Below are 20,418 nucleotides of genomic sequence, written 5' to 3' on the forward strand. Positions count from 1 at the left end.
TCACAACTTAGGGCCCACATTTGAAATCAGTCTGAAACTGATACGCAGCTTTTCCTGCCTCACAAAGGAAAACAGCCCTGCAAACAGGGACAAGACCAGTGGAAAAACACTAATGATTCATCATGCCACAACAACTAGAACCACCATGTTTAGGGGGAAATTATGTTAAGAAAGTCTGTATATCATTGTCAACCTTTTTCTTCCAGGCCCCCTAAGTTCAGCCATCCATTTGCTGATGACCCCAATACTCCCGGCAGCTCCAGCAAGGCTTCAAACCAGCTGTGGTCTGACAATGGTATTGGGGCTCCCTGGCTGCTAGGTCAAGGGACGCTCTCGAATGTTATTGTGCAATCTACCCCAAAATCTCAAAGGGCATTGTGAGCTCTCCCACAGGGAAAAGACTGAGGGGAGGATAACATCAAGAGAGATAACAGGATTAGGAGAAATGGAAAAGACTCAAGGCATTGATTGACGGGTAAAACGCTGGGAGAAAGGCCTCTTTCAGTGCGCACAAGGCCTTTTCCTTAAAAACAAAGTAGAAATGCAAAAGACCACTTGAGACTAAAAGGAGTGTAGTTAGAAATAATTCATTTCACCAAATTTCACTTTAATGCATATTAAAATGGCTGGGTTGTAAATCCCTAAATAAGAAGCTTTGCACTGAAAAAACCAAGGGACTGCTATCTCTGCTGCTGGCGCTTGTATGCCAGCAGGGTCATAAAAGGAATATGCCCACACCCAAATCCCCCTTCGCATTTAAACACCCTCCGGCTTTTGTTCCAGCTTCTTGTTAAAGCCTTAATCTTTCTGACCACATTTTGTCAGCTCAGCTGGGACTGCTATTGACACAGCAAACATAACAAATGTCATCACAAGCCCAGAAAAAGTAGTAAACTGAGGCAGTCAGGGTTTCTCTCTCTCGTTTTTTTTTCTAACTTCACCTACTGTGAATTTTTCACTCAAATATCTTCTGCACTTAACATTAAAATAAAAATTAAAACCTAAAGGAGACTATTTCTTGGCTCCAGAAAGAAAGTCTGTGTTTGGGATATGCCTTTACTGCAACAGCAACTTCTGCCCTGAATCTGAATATGTAGGTTAGGGCAAAGTGGGTGTGAACAACCACAGAGCACAGCCCTACAGCCAAGGCAGCGTTCTCACCGCTACTGCACATACTAAGGCCTCCTGTGGGCTTCCCAGGGTTTTTTGTGCTGCAGTAAGCTGACCTGCTCTCCAGTGAATTCTGGAGGAACCTGTCTGTCCTCCTGGGTAGAGGTGACAAATTGTAGGAAAGCACAGAAGAAGTAACAATACTTGAACCTGTGTTCTGCAAAAGAGGCAGCCCAAGTGAAAGCTATACCCAAGCTCTAGCCTGAGCTACTAGTCCAGGGTTGAAGCACCCATAAACTCACGCAAGATGATTTTGTTTGTGGACAGAAGTGGGGTTTGGGACCCCAAATTATAGCCCATAGTAAACTCTGCAGTAAAGACATACGCTTGCAACACAGATGACAGAACTATAATAGAGCCCAAGGTTGGACTACATTTCCACTTCTCTTCCCAAATTTCACTCTGGATTGGAAATCTGTTAAGCAGCAGCTTCCTTTTTCCAGTATCTCCATATTTCCATAACCAAGAAGTGCCGAAGAAACTGCACAAATGTAACAATGAACACAGAAGTCAGCAGCAGAAGTCCAGACAGGTCAAGCCAGAAGGCACGTGCCCTTTGTCTCCGTCTGTTACAACCTCGTCACTGGCATTGCACAAGTCAGACTTGGTTCTGCACCTCAAGGCTGTGCTCACCTCCTGAGAAGTGTATTGTTCACTGGTGTTGATGAGTCCGTTTCAGTAGCTCACACACATGCACTGTATGCAAACAGGCAGACCACCAGAAATCTGGGCACGCATTTAATGAGCTGCATTGTACTGCAGCTCATCAAATGTTGCATGACTGCCAATAAGCAACACTACACTTCTTACTTCCACTTGTATCATTCATGTAAGACTGGAAAGATTCTGGCTAAAGAAAGAAGGAACCCAGTGAGTAACACAGGGCTGCAGCAGAGAAAGCTTTTCCAACACACAGTTCTAGCAGTGAGCTTCACGTGTGACCAGAAGAGCCTCTTCCTAGGAGTGAGAAAGTAGTTAATCTCCCTGACCCCCTCAATTCTTAGCCTGTCTGCTGACAATATCAATAAGGCTACCAATTAAGGCCAACTGTGTTGTGGACACTTGTCCTCTGGGAACTGGGCTGAGACCACCAACTCATTGTGCCTGGGCTGCCAAAAACTTGTCAGCTGGCTGTCAGAAGGGTGAATTAAAGAATTACAGCTCCTTTTGCACCCATTTTCACTAAAGGGGTTTATAGTTTGTGTGCTGCCATTTTTCTGCATATTCTCCTATAAAAGAGCAAAGGATGAGACTTGACTTCTGTTCCCAGCTCTGCTAGTGGCATCCTGTGATCCTTGGGCAACTCACTTCACCTCTCAGTGCCTCAGTTTCTCCATCTGCCAAACACAGCTGCCCTACCAGAAAGTACAGGTTGAAAAATGCTGCATAAATGCAAAGCAGTGTTATTTCATCTTTATTTTTAATCCACTTCAAAGCAAACTTTGTTTCTTCTCTGAGTAAAATGACTTTTCCAGGATTTTCTTCCATTGAGTTAAGCTGTTTCCTGATACCACGCTGCCCCGGCAGCTCACCCAGAACCACATTAAAGGAGAACTAACATCACAAAGTGCTGCCTCTAAACACACACCACCTGGACACAGCAACTGTTGCCACTGCAGTATAATGCCTGCTGCCTGGTTGCAAATTTCAGTTCCTCTGGTTATGTGCAAACATTTTGATTCATACTTACTTTCCAAATACTGTGGCCACTCTTAGGCAATTGGTTGGGAAAGATGCAGCCGCCTCCATTGTGCAAAAAGAGCCCGTGACACATACTTCTACAATGTAACAGGCAAAGTCAGTCCAATGGCTGTTCCTTCTGGTCTTGTTTTATGTCAAAATGCTTATTAAGCTGTTTTCAAATGAGGAAGGTAAAAGATGTCATGGCAAAACGCTCTGGATGTCTTGCAGATCATGCTGCTTATATTCAACACACATCCTAATCTTGCAAGTGGCTTGGCAGCTGCTGCAAGGGTGCCTTGAAGCCACTGATTCCAGCACCATGAAGGATTAAAACCACTGGGAATGCAGCATATTGGACTTAAGCCCCCGCTCTGCAGAATTCAGGGGAGAATTGTGGTCTATATATTGTTCCCTTTTTTTTTTTCTTGCTCTCAACATGACCTCTGAAATTTGCTGAGAACCTTCATTCCAAATGATTTTCCCCACAAGGCAAAGCTTTCTCAGCCTGAACTGCTCATCAGGTCAGAAACAAGACACAACGGATAACATTAATTATTTAAAAAGGGACAGTCTTAAAAAGAATAGCAAAAATTTTTCTTTCTTCAGGGGATATTTTCTTCACTGAGTAAATACACAGGGATTTTTAGTTTGTTTGGCTAAAATAAAATAATATAAAAGAACCATGTGCAACTTCTCACATTACAACAACTGCAGTCACTCACATCCAAAGTTTTAGAGAATAGTAACACGTTTTTTAAATCCTTCTATACCCTCCGTGGACTCAGACCAGCCAATCTTATGGATCTCTTCTCTTCCCCTCCTGCTCCTATTATTCACCCACAATGCACCCTCTCTCTGGCTACTTCTCCTAAACTGCATCTTTTCATCAGTTGTGCATGTTCCTCTCTCTCTCTCTCAAAGATGGTCCCTTAGGCAAATCCTGCTTCAATGAGAAATGCATGATGGTGAGCTTTCAGAGCTCATGCAAGGACTTAACAGAAGTCATGGGCCAGCCCAGAGTCTGGAATTTCAAATCCAGATGCAGAGGACACTAAAATATGAATTGGGTTTTGTCTCGTGTAATGTGGTATCAGCACAGTTTGCAGTGACCAACCCCCACTTGTTGCTTGCGTTCTCACTTTCATTTAATCAAAACATGCTGGCACAGAACGAGAACCACCAGTGGTGGATTAAGATTTATTGGGGACCTGGGCAAACAGAAAATAGGAGGCCCCCCCACCAGGTGAGCGCAGGTTCCCTCCACGCCTGCCAGGAGGCTGTGGCTGGACCCGCCTGGCCTTCTCAGTGCGTCCAGGGTGAGCCAAGCGGCATGAGCGCAGCTGAGCTGAAAGTGCCCCTGGTCCCTCTGCCCAGCGGGTGTTGCACAGCTGGGGATGCAGTCCCCCAGCGGTGTGAGGTGGGCTGCGGGCGGCTTGTGGAGGGGCGAAGTGGGGCACGAGTGCTGCCCCCAGCTGCCTGTCTGCCCCTCTTCCAGCTTGGGTGGGGTGGGCCAGGACTTCCCCGTCCTGTCCCAGCAAGTCACCCGCAGACAGCAGGGAGTGGGAGCAGGGCCTCCTGGTATCAGATGGCCCCAGGAAGCCACTGCCACCTGCAGGGAGCCCTGTGCCCACCCCTGGCCCTGGCCCTGGCCCTGGTCCTGGCCCAGCTAGAGGGGAGGAGGCATACTTTGCCCACCCCAGATGCCCATAGCCAGGATGCCTGCCTGGGCCATGCTGCCCCTAGCACCCCAGGAGGCCCCTGACTGGCAGGGGCCCTTGGGCCTGGGACCATGCATTAATCCACCCCTGGAGCCACGCACATGCAACAGGAATATTTGCACATGCAGAGCCTGTCTGGAGCCAACAGAAGGGCCAAGTTCTCTCCAATCCTCTGCTCTTTTCTTCTTTAAGGCATCAAGCCTCCATCAACAAAATGCTTACAGCAAATTCAGCGCTGCAGCTTCCTTTTCCCTACCTGTCCTTCCCTTTTTGCTTTTGTCTTGTTAACACCCACAGTTGTACCTAACCTGACCCTCCCTATTTCTGAGCACAGAAGGCTGGTGGGGTGACAGAGAACACGGTAAATTTGTATCTTATAGACTAACTAAATAACAGAGAGAGACAGCATACACAGGCTTTCATAAACTCAAGTCCACTTCATCAGATGTACCCCATTCCAGCATCCAGCAAGATGTCACAGAGACAATGTGTGACTGCCTATTCATAGGCCTTGATCTTCCTCGATGAAAAGGGGAGTAACACAGAAATAGCCAGGCAGAATTCAGTCTAAAGGACCCCCACGTACTGCCTGGATTATCCTGGCTCGCACTAGTAATGGCACTTAGAATTGGCCAACCCTGTGTGATGCTGGAGTCTGTCTGTACTCTCTGGCAGCCTCTTTCTCAGTTCTGATCTAGTCCTAACCATATTACCCATATTCCCTTCCATCTACTCTCATCAAGACACATAGAGAAGAGGCATGAGATTCAGATGAAGAACAAGGGGAGAGAGAGAAGAGGTATGAGATTCAAAGGAAAAACGGGGGGGGAGCAGAAATTGGCTAGGGAAGGCTAGCCAAACCTACATAAAACTTCCTTGTCTGGAGCCAGCCTTTCCATGTGACAACTCAGCCATGGAAATAATCCCAGCCCCGCTAGCCCCTACACAGGAAGAGGCTAGGACTAGTGATGGAAATTAAGTGTCTGACACAGCAGTCCCAGTTCTGCTAGTCACATGTGAGCAAGGCACCCTGGGGTGGGGAATGGAACGCAAGTCTCTCACCCAGCGATACAGAGCATTAACCACTAATATATAACACAAGATCAGAGAAACAATGCTCTTTCTGCCTTCATGGATCATAATCCTTCTCCTCTGTGACCTAGAGATTAAATGGTAAGGGCCCATTGATTGCTATCTACACAGGGCTTGTTCATTGTGGCCACAGTGACCAGGACTCTATTTAAGAATCAGGTTTCAGTGAGGCCAGAATTGTACTAGGTCAAAAGTTTTATAACCTTCTGTTACTGCACCTTCAAAGGAAAGGAGGGGAGCTTCCTCCACCACCCACAACAATCTTAGGAGCAAATGGCTCCTGTGAGGTGATGAATTCAACATAATTGTCAGATTAGGCACCAAAGCCCCCAGGGACCAGGGGCTCTGTGGCTAAAACCAAAGGACCTAACCTAAGATAAGAACCCAGTAAAATACAGACCCCTTGTTATCACTCCATTCTCAAGTCTCTGTGCTCTACCTATTACTTCGCTGACTTCTAGTATCAGAGAAAGCCTCACGTTATCAGTGGTATAGGTCTAAGGACATAGGCAGGCAAGGTTCTTTGGGCAAATCTGATATTTTTCATTAGACCGACTCAAATAATTGGAAAAAATCTTCTTTGCAAGCTTTCAGGTACAAATACCCTTCCTCAGGCATCTGCCACAAAGGAAGCCTTAGACTGGTTAATTGTGGACAATTTGATATCTTAGAAGAGTTAGTGTCTCTCCCCTCTATATCAAATCCAGCCCTATTCCACGGTGTCCAAAAGTGGGCCCCTATTGAAAAAGAGTTTTGCAGGTCCCAGACAGCTTCAAAATGTATAACAGCCCACATCCCAAAAAAACATTATCACTTGGTGGCCATTTAACTAGCAGCCTCAGCAGTAACGCTCCATGGACATTAAGACTGAAAAAGACTGCAGAAATGGTCCCTCCAGGGCACGGCTACAATATACTGGCAGAACAATCAGTAACAGCACTCATGACAGACATGTGTAGAATATAACATCAGGAAGCAGGTCGGCCAGTATTACCAAATCTTTGTAGCACGGTCATATCAGACATTTCCTCTAACACCCTGACTGGTGTGAGCAAAATACTGACACATAAACTCAACTGCACACACAAATCAGACAGCTGAACCCCTGACGTGGGCTTTAGAGAGCCTAGGAAAACTTGGTTCTAAATGCTAAAAGCTATACAACAGACGGCCTACTGGAAAATGGTCCAATTGTCTGGATGTCAAGAGTATTTGCACCTCTATTCACTGAATGCAAATTTTATGGGTCCGCTGAACGCCAACTAGCCTCTGATTTTATATAAACGATGGTGCCTGCCAAAAGGGACACGCAATTATTTTACACAAGCAAACTAAATGATTACAGAAAAAAAACAGCCCAACCTGTCTGCGCAAAATTGGGATCTGCGATTGCTAAACTAAGAGTGCAAAACCAGAGACTAGCATAAGACTGGCTGAAAACTGACCTCACAGGCCAGTGAAATCAGTGGAGTCGCAGCAGAGATGAATTAGACTCCTCTGTCTCACTGATGCGGTCCCATAATAATGACCTTCTGGAGGAAGTTGATAAGGTCCAGTAATCAGTCAAAGGCCTTAGATGAACCAAATGGCTCTACAGATCAACTCTGTGTGTCCTCTCCATTACTTTGGGAAACCCAGCCGTGTTCTAAAATAACTTAGGGACCGAAACCTTTCCCTCTTTCAAAATCATAAACCCTCTGCTGTTTTTTGGGGGATCAGGCTATCGATCAATCCAAGATAAATCTGTGAACTGCAACTGGGTTAAATGGAAGCAAGGTTAGGATTTTATCCACAGGCTACATGAAGCCCAGAATCATCAGGCCCTATCTATCTTCTGTCATCAAGCTTCCAGTGACCCATCAAAGCCGCCATTCAGCTGCAGGCATTCACTACCTCCTATCAGCTGTTTAAGCAGGAGGGTATCTTCTAATGAGTGGGATTCTGCAGCCCCAGGGGAACAGCCCCCAGAGGCCTGTTTTTTTCCTCTGGCCTCCGGATCCATTCCAAGGGCCTCAACAAGCTTTTACCTAGAGGGAGGAGGAGGAAATGATGAACACTGCAGTGTTTTAGACAACGTAACCATCCTGGGGTTCTCTCCCCATTCAGTTCTGCCACCATATGTCCTGTCCACTGCATCATGACTTGCTCACACAGGCAAGAGACACCACTTAGGAAGCAATTCGGCCTTTGATCAGCAACTAGATGCAAGTTCAGGACTCTGCTCAGGTGTTTACTGCAAAGATGGATGCAGACCGAAAACCAGGCCTCAACTTATGGTCCAACCATGGTCCAACAGGAGTGGTGAAGAGGCAGTGCCTACACACAGAGAATTCCCTTGCGTTGCTTTGGGACTAAGAACCGACACTTGAACGGTCTTAGGGAGGGGCTGAGAACGCTACACTTGCCTCAAGTGTGCTTCAGAAACTAAACTGCAGGCTTTCCAAATTAGTCAGAAGTTAACAAAGGACCCCAAGGTGGGAATCCTACTCTCATTCCATCCTCTGTGAACACAAGGACGGTAGCCTCCACAAGGGCTAGACCATGTGATGTGAAATACAGCTATAAATTACTTGAGAGCAGTAATTAGCTTGGTGGATGGCTAGACACCCTAACCTCAGGGGAAGAAAGCAGAAGGCAAAAAATTGAGATGCCTCTGTTCCTCACCTTTTGGCTTTTTAATTCAACTGGCCTTCACGCAGCATGGAGGGCTAACTCCTTGCTGATTGTATATTAATATAAAAGGGGCTGCCCTTCAATTTAGGGCTTGTAGCAGAAATACCGCGATGTAAACATGGATTAAGTGTCCCACCACAATACGAAAAGGATGGGAATAAGCTGCAGCACTGATGAACTGCTCATTCCTTCCTGTCATCCAAAGTGCAAAATAAAAGGTTCTGGCTTTTCCACAGCTGAAAAGCGGCTGCAGAGGAACCTTATCATATAGTCAGAGGCAGGAAAAGACAAAACCATTTATGAAGATTACACAGATCTCACTGACAAGACAGATTTTTCCTGTCAAGGGAACTGCTACTAGCAGAACTATTCCCAAAATAGCTAAGTCCATGGTTACTTATTCTCTAAAGGGCTCTCAAACAGGGAGCTAAAAGGATTTTACAAGTGAAATGCCATAGCAAAGGGCTTGGGCAGACAAGAACTCAGAGTCAAATCAGGTCTTTCCAAAAGACTGCTGCCAAGGAAAGACCGTGCTCAGGCAAAATATCTGGTTCACGGGATGAAGCAATAAAACCCAAGAGACCAGGAATTCTAGGCCTGGAAGGAGCATGGAACAAACAATCCAGGGTTTTATTTTCCCCGTCTTTTTTCTTGCAACTGTCTGAACAGAAATAACAGGCAAGCAACAGAAAATGATTAATTTCTAGCTGCTACTCTCATGGGCTTCTCCTGTCACTCAGACATAATGGCTCAATGCAGGCACTTGGGAGCACTCTGTTCAAAGCTTCAGATACCGCCTCAGAATTGGACACATTTGATTCTGAATACAGTAATGTGAACCACATGTAATAAAGGCAAGTGCAGAGCTAGGGCCAGATTCTGAAAAGGAGACCCAGTTTTCACAGGTGTGATTTCCCAGCCACATAACTCCCTGCCCGCTCTGGGCCCTTGATATCGTACAAAGGATTGGAATGACCTAAATAGGCCCTAAAAGTGAAAGATTTCTCCAAGTGCTACAGAGGACAGCCATGCCATCTGAGGACACACTTGCAAAATCTGGGGCAGAGGTTTTGGCTGGAAGAGCCACAGTACTGCAGAGGTTGCCGGGGGGGAGGCAGCTTATAAGGCCGCCCCAGGAAGCTACTGCAATTCAGACTGGACACCAAGGCTCTCCAATTTACAACACAGGTCTCAGGCTTCTGAAAGAGCTCAGGATAAAGGGTAAACCAAGGTGACTTAACAGAAGTCCCCATAGGTCCTTCCTACTGGGCTCTGTGTTTCATGCTGTATTGCAGAGACACGGCAGAGAATCTCACCCTAGGTATCTACGTGCTAGGACACTCCTGAAAACCATCCATTCCTATGTCTACAGGTTAGCACTGGCACAAAACACAAACTGGCTTAAAATTATTGGAACAAATCCAGTGTCCTTCTTTTAAGGCATGAATTACAGAATCATTTAACCTACCCGTGAAATACAGCCATTTGTGCTCACACCATGCAGCAATAATAATCTAGAAGCGATGAGAAACGAATGGATCTCTCTCTATAAAATATTCTCAGTGGATAACAACTAGTTCCTCTTCATAAACAGCTTGGAGTTGGGTGTTCCCTGCCTTCAAGTCACACAGGGGAATGTTCTCTCTAATAATCTTCCATAGGTGGGAGCCAGAAACACCTTCACTTTTAGTGATAGTTGTTTTGTTTTTCTTTCTGTGAGTCCGTAATGTCAGAGCCAAGGGTCTCTGCCCCTCCTCTGCACGCACCCAGCTGCTGGTCTGTTTCTGCAAGGGAGATTAGCTACGGAGGCACCAGAGTGGCTGGGGAAAATCACTCAGCAGCCACCAGCCCCTTGCCCCCTTTATAGATAATGACACATGGTCAGACAACTGGCACCCTTGAAGTGGTGGAGGGAAGGGCCAAATGGGAAATGGGCAGACTGGTGGTATTACTGCCACTAAATTCTGGTCTTCACGGCAGGCAGCAGAACTATATTTCAGGTTAGATGCCTTGACCTGGGGGAAGCAGCAAGTACAAAAGACAGTAAATGAAAAAGAGTGGCCAGTAAAGTGCTGGGCTGGAATTAACCAAAGAGAAAAAAAGAAAAGACAAATTACACCCCTTCTTTCTGGTAGTGGTTGGTGAAATTGGGCATGAGACCAAGTATGATTAGTTCAGGGCTGTTTTTAAATGAACAGGCAATGAGCTAAGTAGAGTTGAGCTATCCTAGGGCTTCCACTTCTCATCTTCTAAATTCTCTCAGTACAGGAGTAGGCAGCGCCTTAAACCAAGTGTGCACATCCCCTTGTAAAATGTCATCCCAACTGTCGGGCCTGCTGTGATCGGTCACCCAGATTATCTTCACGGGTGCTTCTTTCACCTTGAGTAAAGTGGATTTCTGAATGCTCCAAACCAGACCTGAGAAAAACATAGTTCTTTATAAAAAACATAAGAGCTTTCCAAGCTACGTTCTCTACACCACATGCAAAAAAAAAAAGCCACAGTTTAAATCTTTTTTTTTTGGCTTTGTGGTTCCTTACAGGACTTAATGTGGGGTTTCCAGCCCCACGGTAAGCAGCCTGAGATCAATTTCTGACCAGACTTTTGTGAGACATGTGGGATATGTTATCTGGCCAAACTATGCACTATTTTATTTTCTGAGACAAGCAGGGCTATCCTGTACTATTACGGCTATGCAATTATGAAGACTTTATTCAACAACAGCAATAACACATGGTAACTATGCAGTTCATGCAAGAAACCTGCAGTACTTCTTCGCACCTTAATTAAAAACCTCACAACACCCTAAGGGATAGTTATTTTTCACACCTCATTTTTCAAATGAAGAAACCCTTGCTAAAGTCTCAAAACAAATCAGTCCCAGAGTTAAGCATATAACTCTGTAATCCTAATTCTCAAACCTGAGCTCTAGCCCCTTAGCTAGGTCCCTGTTGGCTTCTGATTTACTCTGTTGGGGGAGGGTGAGAGATTGCCAGCTACAGAACATCAAAACCTGTAGGTCACCATTCATGTGGAGGTCATCAACACCAAGAGTCAACCCTGCGGCACTCTGAGCTACAAAAGGTGAGTTCCATAGCAGGCATCAGAAACATCAGAAACAAGCATGAAGTTACCCTGGGAAGAAGGCAACCCATTCTGCGTTCTTCCACCACTATTTTAGAATTAAACTTACAAAGGTTTTCAACTTTTTTCATTTGCAAATGCCTAAAAAATTTCAAATGGAGGTGCAGACTCCTTTGAAAATTTTGAATGGAGGTGCAGACCCCTTTGAATTGTAAGTGTTGGGTATTCATAGGTATCCACGTTGTAGACATATTGGTCTAGAGGTAAAGGCAATCAGGACTAATAGTACAGATGATATCTTTTATTAGACCAACAAGACTTTTGCAAAAAAATTAAAGAAGAAATTAAAGAAATTTTTTTGCAAAAATCTTGGTCTAATAAAAGATATCATCTCTACTATGAGTCCTGACTGGGTATTCATATTCTTTTGACTCATCATAGTCATATTTCACAACCCCTTAGACCAATGCTTCCCAAACTTTTCCCCAGCATGACCCCATTTATGACCTCATTTCCTCACTCCCAATCTGCAGCGCATCCCCCCACCCAAGGTGCCCCTCACTCCTGGCCCACAACCCCCGGCCCTGCTGGTGCCACTCATTCCCGATACACAGCCCTGTCATTCCTTGCCAGTGCCTCGCACTCCCAACCCGCAGCCCCCACCCCCAGGTGCCCCAGCCCCAGAACCCCAGTTGCTGCCAGTGGGAAGCAGCAGCTGCTGTGGTACGGAGCCCAGCTTCCCCCCCCCACCACCCACCCCATCCTCCCCCTGCATGCAGCACAGTGGGAGCAGAGCCCGTGGTGGGAAGGGGAGGGATGCACGCTGCCTGCTGCAGGCTCAGGGCTCCCTGCCCTGCTGCCCTCCCCCCGGGGGCCCTGCAACCCAGCAAGCAGGATCTGGCATAGAAGGGAGTGCTACACTACTACGGCCACCAAGCTGAGGCACACCCAGCCTGCCTGGGCACAGCTCTGCACCACCTGCACGGTAATGGCGGGTGCAGCGCTCCCTCCTGTGCTGGGTCCTGCCTACTGGGCTGCAGTGCCAGGTGGCTCCTGCCTGAAGCTGGTCCAGCCCAACTTCAGCCTTGCGACCCCATCCACTGATGTTGCGACCCCACTGGGGGTCATGACCCACAGTTTGGGAATCACTGCTTTAGACATAGTCTGTGGACCCCCAGGGGTCCATGGACCACAAGTTGAAAACCACTGCTTTAGAAGAACACCTCTTTTTTTCTCATAGAGTAACTCCGTGTGTAGGTGAGAGAGAGAAATATTTTATTGTATCCACTTCTTTTAATAACCCTTGTATTTCTGACAGAATACTATCCACTGACTACTCGACTGCAGAAAACTGATGTAGCCCCACTGGCTTCAGTGGACCTGCACTGATTTACACCAGCTGCAGGTCTAGCCATTCTAATTTACCAAAGGAGACACAGATATATCCAATATATATTTGTTCTTTTTGTAATTGCCTGCTTGATTCAGTTCCTAAATTCTGGGGATTATCTGCAGTAGGAAACATGAGCTGCCTTCCACCAGTCCCTTTTACCAAAAACTTGTGACAAGTGTACCCAAATCATACAGGCCTTCTTCCAGGAGGCAAAGGTTATCTGTGGTTATTGAGCCTGAACTAGGGGAGGAAAGGAAACTGTGCCACACCTCTGAGATAGCTATCTGAACATTCAATTTTGAATGCAAACAAGACTGTGAAATATTTTTTAAAAACCCAAAACCTAATAACTGCTACCTATCATATTTCAAGACGGGTGGAGTACAGCATTCAGAGATCAGATTGACTATAACTACAAAGCAAGCAACAGAAAACGCAGTAGGGTTCAGAACAAAAATATTTTGAGTCTATAGGATGTGGTCTAGTTTATTGGCTGGCATGCATCCTAACATCATAGTTAAAAAAATGGTAAGATGAAGGAAAACTTCTAGGGTCCATTAAAAAAGGATTGCATCATGCTCTAATTAATGATTTGGCAACCTATGGCCCATGGGCCAGGTCTGGCTTGCAAAACCCATGGACACGGGGCTCTGGTGGTTTTCGGAGGTAGGGGGTTTCAATAACTGCTGCAAGGAGCAGCCATAGCTGCCAGAGCTTCCTTCATGCTGCCGTGGAGAGAAGAAGCAGCAGTAGCAACAGGCAGCTCAGCCCATTTATCCTGGCTCTGACCTGAACTGGGTCATTCTGGTCCAAAGCCTGAAAAGTTGCCAACTGCTACTCTGACCTAAAAATAGGCAGCATGTAATTACTTCTCCTGTATGATACCTGTGTTTGATATGGACAGTCTATGGTGAAAAAATGCGCATATCTGCATGCACAGTGGCTGCTCACACTGACAAATTTATTCTGTCATTTTGATATTAAAATGGCATAAGTTGGTGACTTGATTTTGGAAAGGTGTAAACTATCATACAAGTAGAACACAATTTTATGTGATTTTATAGCATGATTATGGCACTAAATTATACATGCAGCTGCCACAAGTTCAGTGAGGTCAAGGGTCTGCCCAAACTGCATAGCTAGTACAGTATCCACATCTGCAATGGTATATCCAGTAAATGAAATCATCCATGTGTACATCAGATGATTACAGATGCAAATAGTTTGGACATATACCTCTATATAATTATGTCTAACTAGTGTATACCAGTATTTAATCTGCAAACTGATATAATGAAGAGAGTTAATGTAAGCAGCAGTGAAGCAAAGAATTCACTGAATCTTGAGGTTCTTGAGATACTGAAAGTCCTTTTATGGTCTATGATCTCACCAGAAACCCACGACAGAATTACCTCCTTTGTCTCTAAAGCTTTATTTCATCAGTAATTTTCAGTAAAGTTCCACTAGTCTTTGACATGTTTTCCACCTTATTTCCTGCTTGATCAATATCCCTATAACTATGGCAACAACATATTTCCACCATCTCGCTCTAATTCCTCACTGATTGCTTAAAGAGCTGCTGATGTGTAATGGAAAATTTTGGTTATATTCACACCAGGAATGGCTTCAATGGAGCAATAATTGTATGAGTAAAGTTACTCCCATGCATAACTATTTGCATGGCTGGGACTTCACCTCTTAAGTCTTTACACTTACACAAGAATTGTGCTGGAGAAATGCTGTATAATTGCAAGAATAGCACTGGCTGGCAAGTAAAAGGTGGAACAACATGTGTGTCCACACTCTTGATGAAATCAACAGCCACAGCTGTGAAATCATAGCTATAGTGATGAATTGCCCATACTTTGCCATCTTACAGTGTGGCAGGCCTTAAATTCAAGGAAATTATAGATTTCCCATGCTTAATAGAAAACAAAAAATCAATTTGATACATCGAGTCAATATAAAATCTAGACTTTGTTTAAAAATGTACAATGTTAACTGAAATAAAGGTGAATGGGAGAATCTGTGTACAATTTTGGAAAAATGCAATGAAAAGCTGCTGTTTTTGTGGAGTGTTTCTGCAATATGATGCTACAATGTAGCATAATGCAGTTCCAGAAACAAAACAAGACAGGAATAAAATGAGCTAGCAATTCCTTTCATTGTTCGACACACAATGAAATGCAGAAAGTTAAACAGCATAAATGGAGAAAAGTTAATTGTACTTATTAAATTCAGAGTGAATACTCTAAAGTATTAATAGTAATACGGTACACCGACACGAAATAAACATATGATTATCTCGGTTGGAGTTCCTTTCAAAACAAAATATGGTATTTTATTTAGAAAGGCAAACAGTTGGGACTTGACAGCTTTGATCAAATGCCTTTTCCATTTGTGTTTCTTATTTCTCAGGAGGGAAAAAACAGTTTTTCATGGTGATTGTCACAGTTTTTGTTAGGATCCTAGAGTACGCTCTGTTCTGTAACTTCCATGATGTCCACTTTACTGAGCCATGGAAGCAAAATAAAAGCCATGGAATCTTTTATGCAGAGCAAATAAAAGCTGGGCCTCTGTGTGTATAGGGACCCCCACCTAGCTTAGGCGAGCGAGGTCTCTAAGGAGAAAGAAAAAAAAGCTTTCCTTAACTGCTACATGACCACAACATATTAGCTTTTCTAAAAGAGATAAAAACGCTCTTAGTTACTTTGATTTATTGGCATCCTTGCAACATCAAATTCCTTTCCGTTACTAGAGAAGACAAGGAGGTTGCTGGTAGAAGGTTGCTTCAATGCTATGAACAAACCTATAGGATTTTGTCATTTGTTTTTTTAAATGTTTATTGAGAAATGAGAATACTAAATGAGGACTAGGGCTTGAATGGCAGCTGCTTAGCAAGGGGCATGCACTCCCTCCCTTGCCTCATGCCAAATCATGCCATCCTTGTTTAGGCAAAAAACTTTCCCTCAGGATTGTGCTGGGTAAAGACAGCCGCATTTAATCTTCTTGCATTTTATTATACTGATATTTAAGTTTTATAACCAAGGAAATCTTCATTCCTCATCAGGACTGTAAATCTCATCTGAGGATGGGAACAAATTTGCCCACGAGCTGGAAAATCAGCTTCTGAGGTCTTGCACAGTGAGATACTGCAAATATGTTTTCCTGTGATTAGGCCAACGATTCTGTTACATCCAGAAATCCAGTCAATGCCAGTAATGCCCGTAAAATTCACACTATAAGGTGAAGGTGAACATATTCCACAACAGTGCTTGATTTTTACACTGACTTCTCATGGAGGTGAATAACTTGTTGGACAAGGTACAAGAATCAGGACTATGGATGGCAAGTAGCAGTTTTTAGGCAATAGCATCACAGCATCAAGAAAAACAAAATAAATAAGTGTCTTTGACCAAGGCATTCACAAGATGCAGACAGATTTTTCATTTTAAGAACACAGTGCCAGCTCTTATTTTTATTACTGTCATAGAGCACTGTCCCACTCACTCCATTGATCAACGTGTCCTATAAAGACGGAAAATACCTATTACATCACCAGCCATCCCCTGAGAACCACTGCAGAACCACTACCTGCAGTACACTTCCCAGCGCTTCTGGGCAGTCTAGTTTAAAGACAAAATCATGGGACTTCCACAACTTTCCTGGTGAGGACATTCCACAGGCTAATAAAATGCCTTCCTATATTCATCCTAAATTTTACCTTTCTAAATTTTACCCCATTAGTCCTAGTTGTATCATCATTATGCCACACTAAATCATTCTTTTCCTTTCAAAACACCTACACCACTCAGCTGGTAAGGGATGAAGAAAGTCCTGGCACAATTTGGCTCAGAGTAACTGGGATCATTATTCAGGACCGCACATTAGCACTTTAGCACTTGCTTAAAGTTAAGTACATATTAAGTGGTGTCCGGCCTAAAGATGGATGCTTGGTCATCTTGTCTATTCCCCAATTGTGTATTCAAATATAATTACTGAACTCTTCAGTGGGGTAAGATTACAAAGTAATAACCAGACCTCTCGGAGTAATAGTGGAACCAATCGACACCTAGTGCCAAAGTGACTGAAAGACTTAAACTGCACACAAATTGAATTAGGTGCATTGTGTCAGGATTCCCTGCCATTACCTAAAGCATAGTTTTCGAGAGAGTCGTATTGATTAATATCAGCTTAACCAACATAAATATATGAAAAGAAAGATTTATTTGTAAAAAAATGAAAATCCCATGCATGATATGGATATACATTTAATTGTAAAAGCCAAAGCTAAAATATGCCTGGCTTGATCCTGGCATTTCATCCTGCAGAGGCAAAATTGCAAATTCAGTACTTAGGACAGAGGAGTTTTTCTTTTGAGTTTTTTGTTTTGTTTTGCTTTGCCCATAGGGCGGGGGTGAGTGTTTTTTTGCAATGTGTAGCTTTTTAAAGAGGCTGGTCACCCAGAAATAGATTTTTGTTTTCAGACGAAGTTAACTGACACTTTAATTGGAAGCCTTCTGAAATTACAGACTCTCGTTTCTGTGTTCCACCAGTTAAGAAAGAAAAGGAGGATTTAAGTAGGTACTTGCTCATAAAGCAACTGTATACTTTTCCCTTCCCTGTTAGAGTTGGGTAAGTCTGAAAACCCCTAATGACACTCATTTTAAAAAAAGAAAAGAAAAAAAAAAACCAGCAGAAAGGATGGCTCAGAAACTGTCCTAGGTCTCAGCCATTTGCACAAATCTAGAGTTTAATCCGGAGCTAGGAAAACACCAGAAAGACTTTCAGCCTTGTCCAGTCCCTCACCAGGCTCTGCAAAGATTTCCCCTGCTTTGCATCTTCATCTGTGGGCGATCGGTTCCTTTATTCTCTTGTTCTTGTTGATGACAGGTCTGTTCTCTAGTAACTTTTCTCGCAGGCTGCCCCGCTGATTTAGCTGAAGGCTTAGGGGGATCGTAGAAAATGAGGGCTGGAAGGGACCTGCGGGGGCAGCTAGTGCAACCCCGCTGCTCAAAGCAGGACCAGCCCCAACTATCTCCTCCCGGGCCCGCTTTGTCCGGGGATGGAGACGCCACATCGCCGCCAGGTCCACCCCCTGCATCCACCCGCGCCTTCCCCTGCCGCGACCGGAGCCCGGGAGCGCCGGGGGCGGCGCGGGGCGGCGCGGGGCGCGGCTGAGTCCCGGGTCCAGCCCGCGCACGGGCGCAGCGCCACGTCCGGACCCAGCCCGGCGGCGGCGGCGGCGGCGGCGCGGGCGCGAGGATGCCCCGTGCGGGACGCGGAGGCTCGCGGGAGCCGGCACTCACCGACTGCAGGAAGCGGAGGGTGCCCACGTAGTCCCGCTCCGTGCCCAGGATCTCGTTGAGGACGCAGAGGCGGAGGCGCAGCTGGCGGTCCCCGTCCTTGGGCTCCGGGCCCGACGGGGCCCCCGGCGGCGCCGCTTCCATCGCGCCCGCCCGGCTCAGGCGCCCGCCGGCCCCATCCCGCGCCGCCCCACGGGAGCCGGCCGCGCCGCCGCGCTCACTGCAGCAGCGGGGCGAAGCCCGGCGCCCGGGCACCGAGGGCGGGCGAGGAGACGAGGGGGAGGCACGGGGCCGGCCCCGAGGCGCCGGCTGCTCGCAGGAGCGCTGCAGCCCGGCGAGTGCGAGGGCCCCGGCGGGCGGCGAAGCCAGGCGCCCGCCCCGCCCCGCCCCGCCGCGCCCCGCCCCGCCCCGAGGGCAGGCGCGGGCTCCCGGCGCCGCAGGAGCCGCCGCGCCCGCGCCCGCGCCCGGGCTCTCCACGTGCGGACGCTGAGCGGGAGAGTGCGGGCGTGTGCGCGCGCGAAGGCATCCGTGCAAGCAGCTGGAGGGAGACGCGCGTGCAAACATCTCCAGAGCGCACACCGTGCGCGCGTGCCCGCAGAGATGTACGTATATGCACACACATCACCGCGCAGCCACACAGGGACTGGGGTCTGCGTGTGATTTCTGAACACGCCGGTCCATTTGTATGTCTGTATTGATACCTGTTTTCATCTCTGCGCATTTAAATACCGATGTCTACATATGTGTGCGTGTGTGTATCTATATAGATACAGACATAGATATCTTTGGACGTATATCTTTGGATCTACATATAGAATATAGAGAGATTCAAAGACATGTATCTTTGGACATATATTTTTGGATCTACATATAGAATATAGAGAGATTCAAAGACATGTATCTTTGGACATATATTTTTGGATCTACATATAGAATATAGAGAGATTCAAAGACATGTATCTTTGGACATATATTTTTGGACCTACATAAAGATATATGTCCAAAGATATATATATACACACACATACATACATATGTATACATATGTATGTATGTGCATACTTTATTATACAATGCATGTATATGCACATGTATATCATGCATAAATATGTATGTGCATTCCTTTGATGTATACATGGAGAAAACCAGCTTTTTTTTTTGCCTGTCTGTGAGTGTTTAGTTCTGTATGTATCTGTAGAGGTTGTATGGTGTGTGTATGTCTATGTTTGTGTGTGCACATATATATGTGTGTGTGTGTGTGCACGCACATACAAACATAGGCATAAACATACACGCACACACGCACGTACACATAGATCTACATATATCATCCTCATCAGCTATTGCTGGATAGGAGGAGGATGCGGGGGGAGGGAATACTAGTGAGTTTTAAGGTGTCTGAGTCCAATCCATGTTCTGCAGGTTTTTTTACAGATATGATGGGGGGGTGCACAACTGTTGGCCAGGATGTTGTGGGCTTTCCTTCCTCCTCTGCTGTTTCTCAGCTTCCTGAGCAAGACAGTTGGCTCTCTTTGAAGTGGGCTGTAGCTTGATGCATGGTGCAGCGCCATTGAGACCTGTTACCAGCCAGCACTTTCCGGTTTGTAGGGCTGATGCCACCCGTCCTAAAGTATGCTTTCAGGGTGTCCTTGTTGTGCTTCCTCTGTTCTCTGTGGGTCCTCTTACAATGACTAAGTTGAGAGACGAGGACTTGCTTCAGGAGACGGCTGTCAGCCACTTGCACACAGTGGCCAGCCCAGCAGAGTTGATGTTTCATGATCTTTGCCTCAGTGCTGGTTATGTTAGCTGCAGAAAGGATGCTGGCTTTTTGCAGTGGTCTTCCCAACTAATGCAAAGACTCTTCCTGAGGCATCGCTGATGAAACCATTCAAGACGCTTAAGATGGCTTCGATGTCACCCATGTCTCTCATACCCGTAGAGGAGCGTGGGGATAACCACTGCGTTGTACACCAGGACCTTGATTTCCATCTGCAGAGCTCAGTCAGCAAAGACATGGCGAAGCACCGTTTGGCAGGTTACTCTGGCACAGGGAATCCAATGTTCCATATATAGATTCATAGATATACATACATACATATATATACAGACACATATACATACATACATATTTCTATGTCCAAAAAATGTTATTGGTTCTATAAAAACAAACCCCGATACATCCAGTAATATACAGGTTTCCCTTGCTTTATGCTGTACACGCGCTCCCGGAAAACAGCACATAACTCGAATTCGCATAAATGAAACCCACTTTACAATGTAACAAATAAGGAGATGTTCC

General features: G+C 45.7%; 1 protein-coding gene across 2 annotated transcripts in view; it reads right to left on the bottom strand.

Moving 5' to 3' along the window:
• PREX1 (phosphatidylinositol-3,4,5-trisphosphate dependent Rac exchange factor 1) overlaps positions 1–18,776 on the bottom strand; it is a 229,258-nt gene extending 210,482 nt beyond the window's left edge. The window contains exon 1 of one of the 2 annotated variants that reach the window (XM_090064463.1): positions 18,123–18,776. In XM_090064463.1, coding sequence (XP_089920589.1) covers positions 18,123–18,683 — 561 coding nt within the window. In that variant the 5' untranslated portion in view covers positions 18,684–18,776. The remainder of the gene's footprint in view (positions 1–18,122) is intronic. The other variant, XM_090064462.1, reaches the window with a different exon arrangement.
• Positions 18,777–20,418: the final 1,642 nt, after the last annotated feature.

This window comes from Crocodylus siamensis, chromosome 10 (genome assembly GCF_052110815.1).
Source record: "Crocodylus siamensis isolate JL-2025a chromosome 10, ASM5211081v1, whole genome shotgun sequence".
Classification (NCBI taxonomy): Eukaryota; Metazoa; Chordata; order Crocodylia; family Crocodylidae; genus Crocodylus; species Crocodylus siamensis.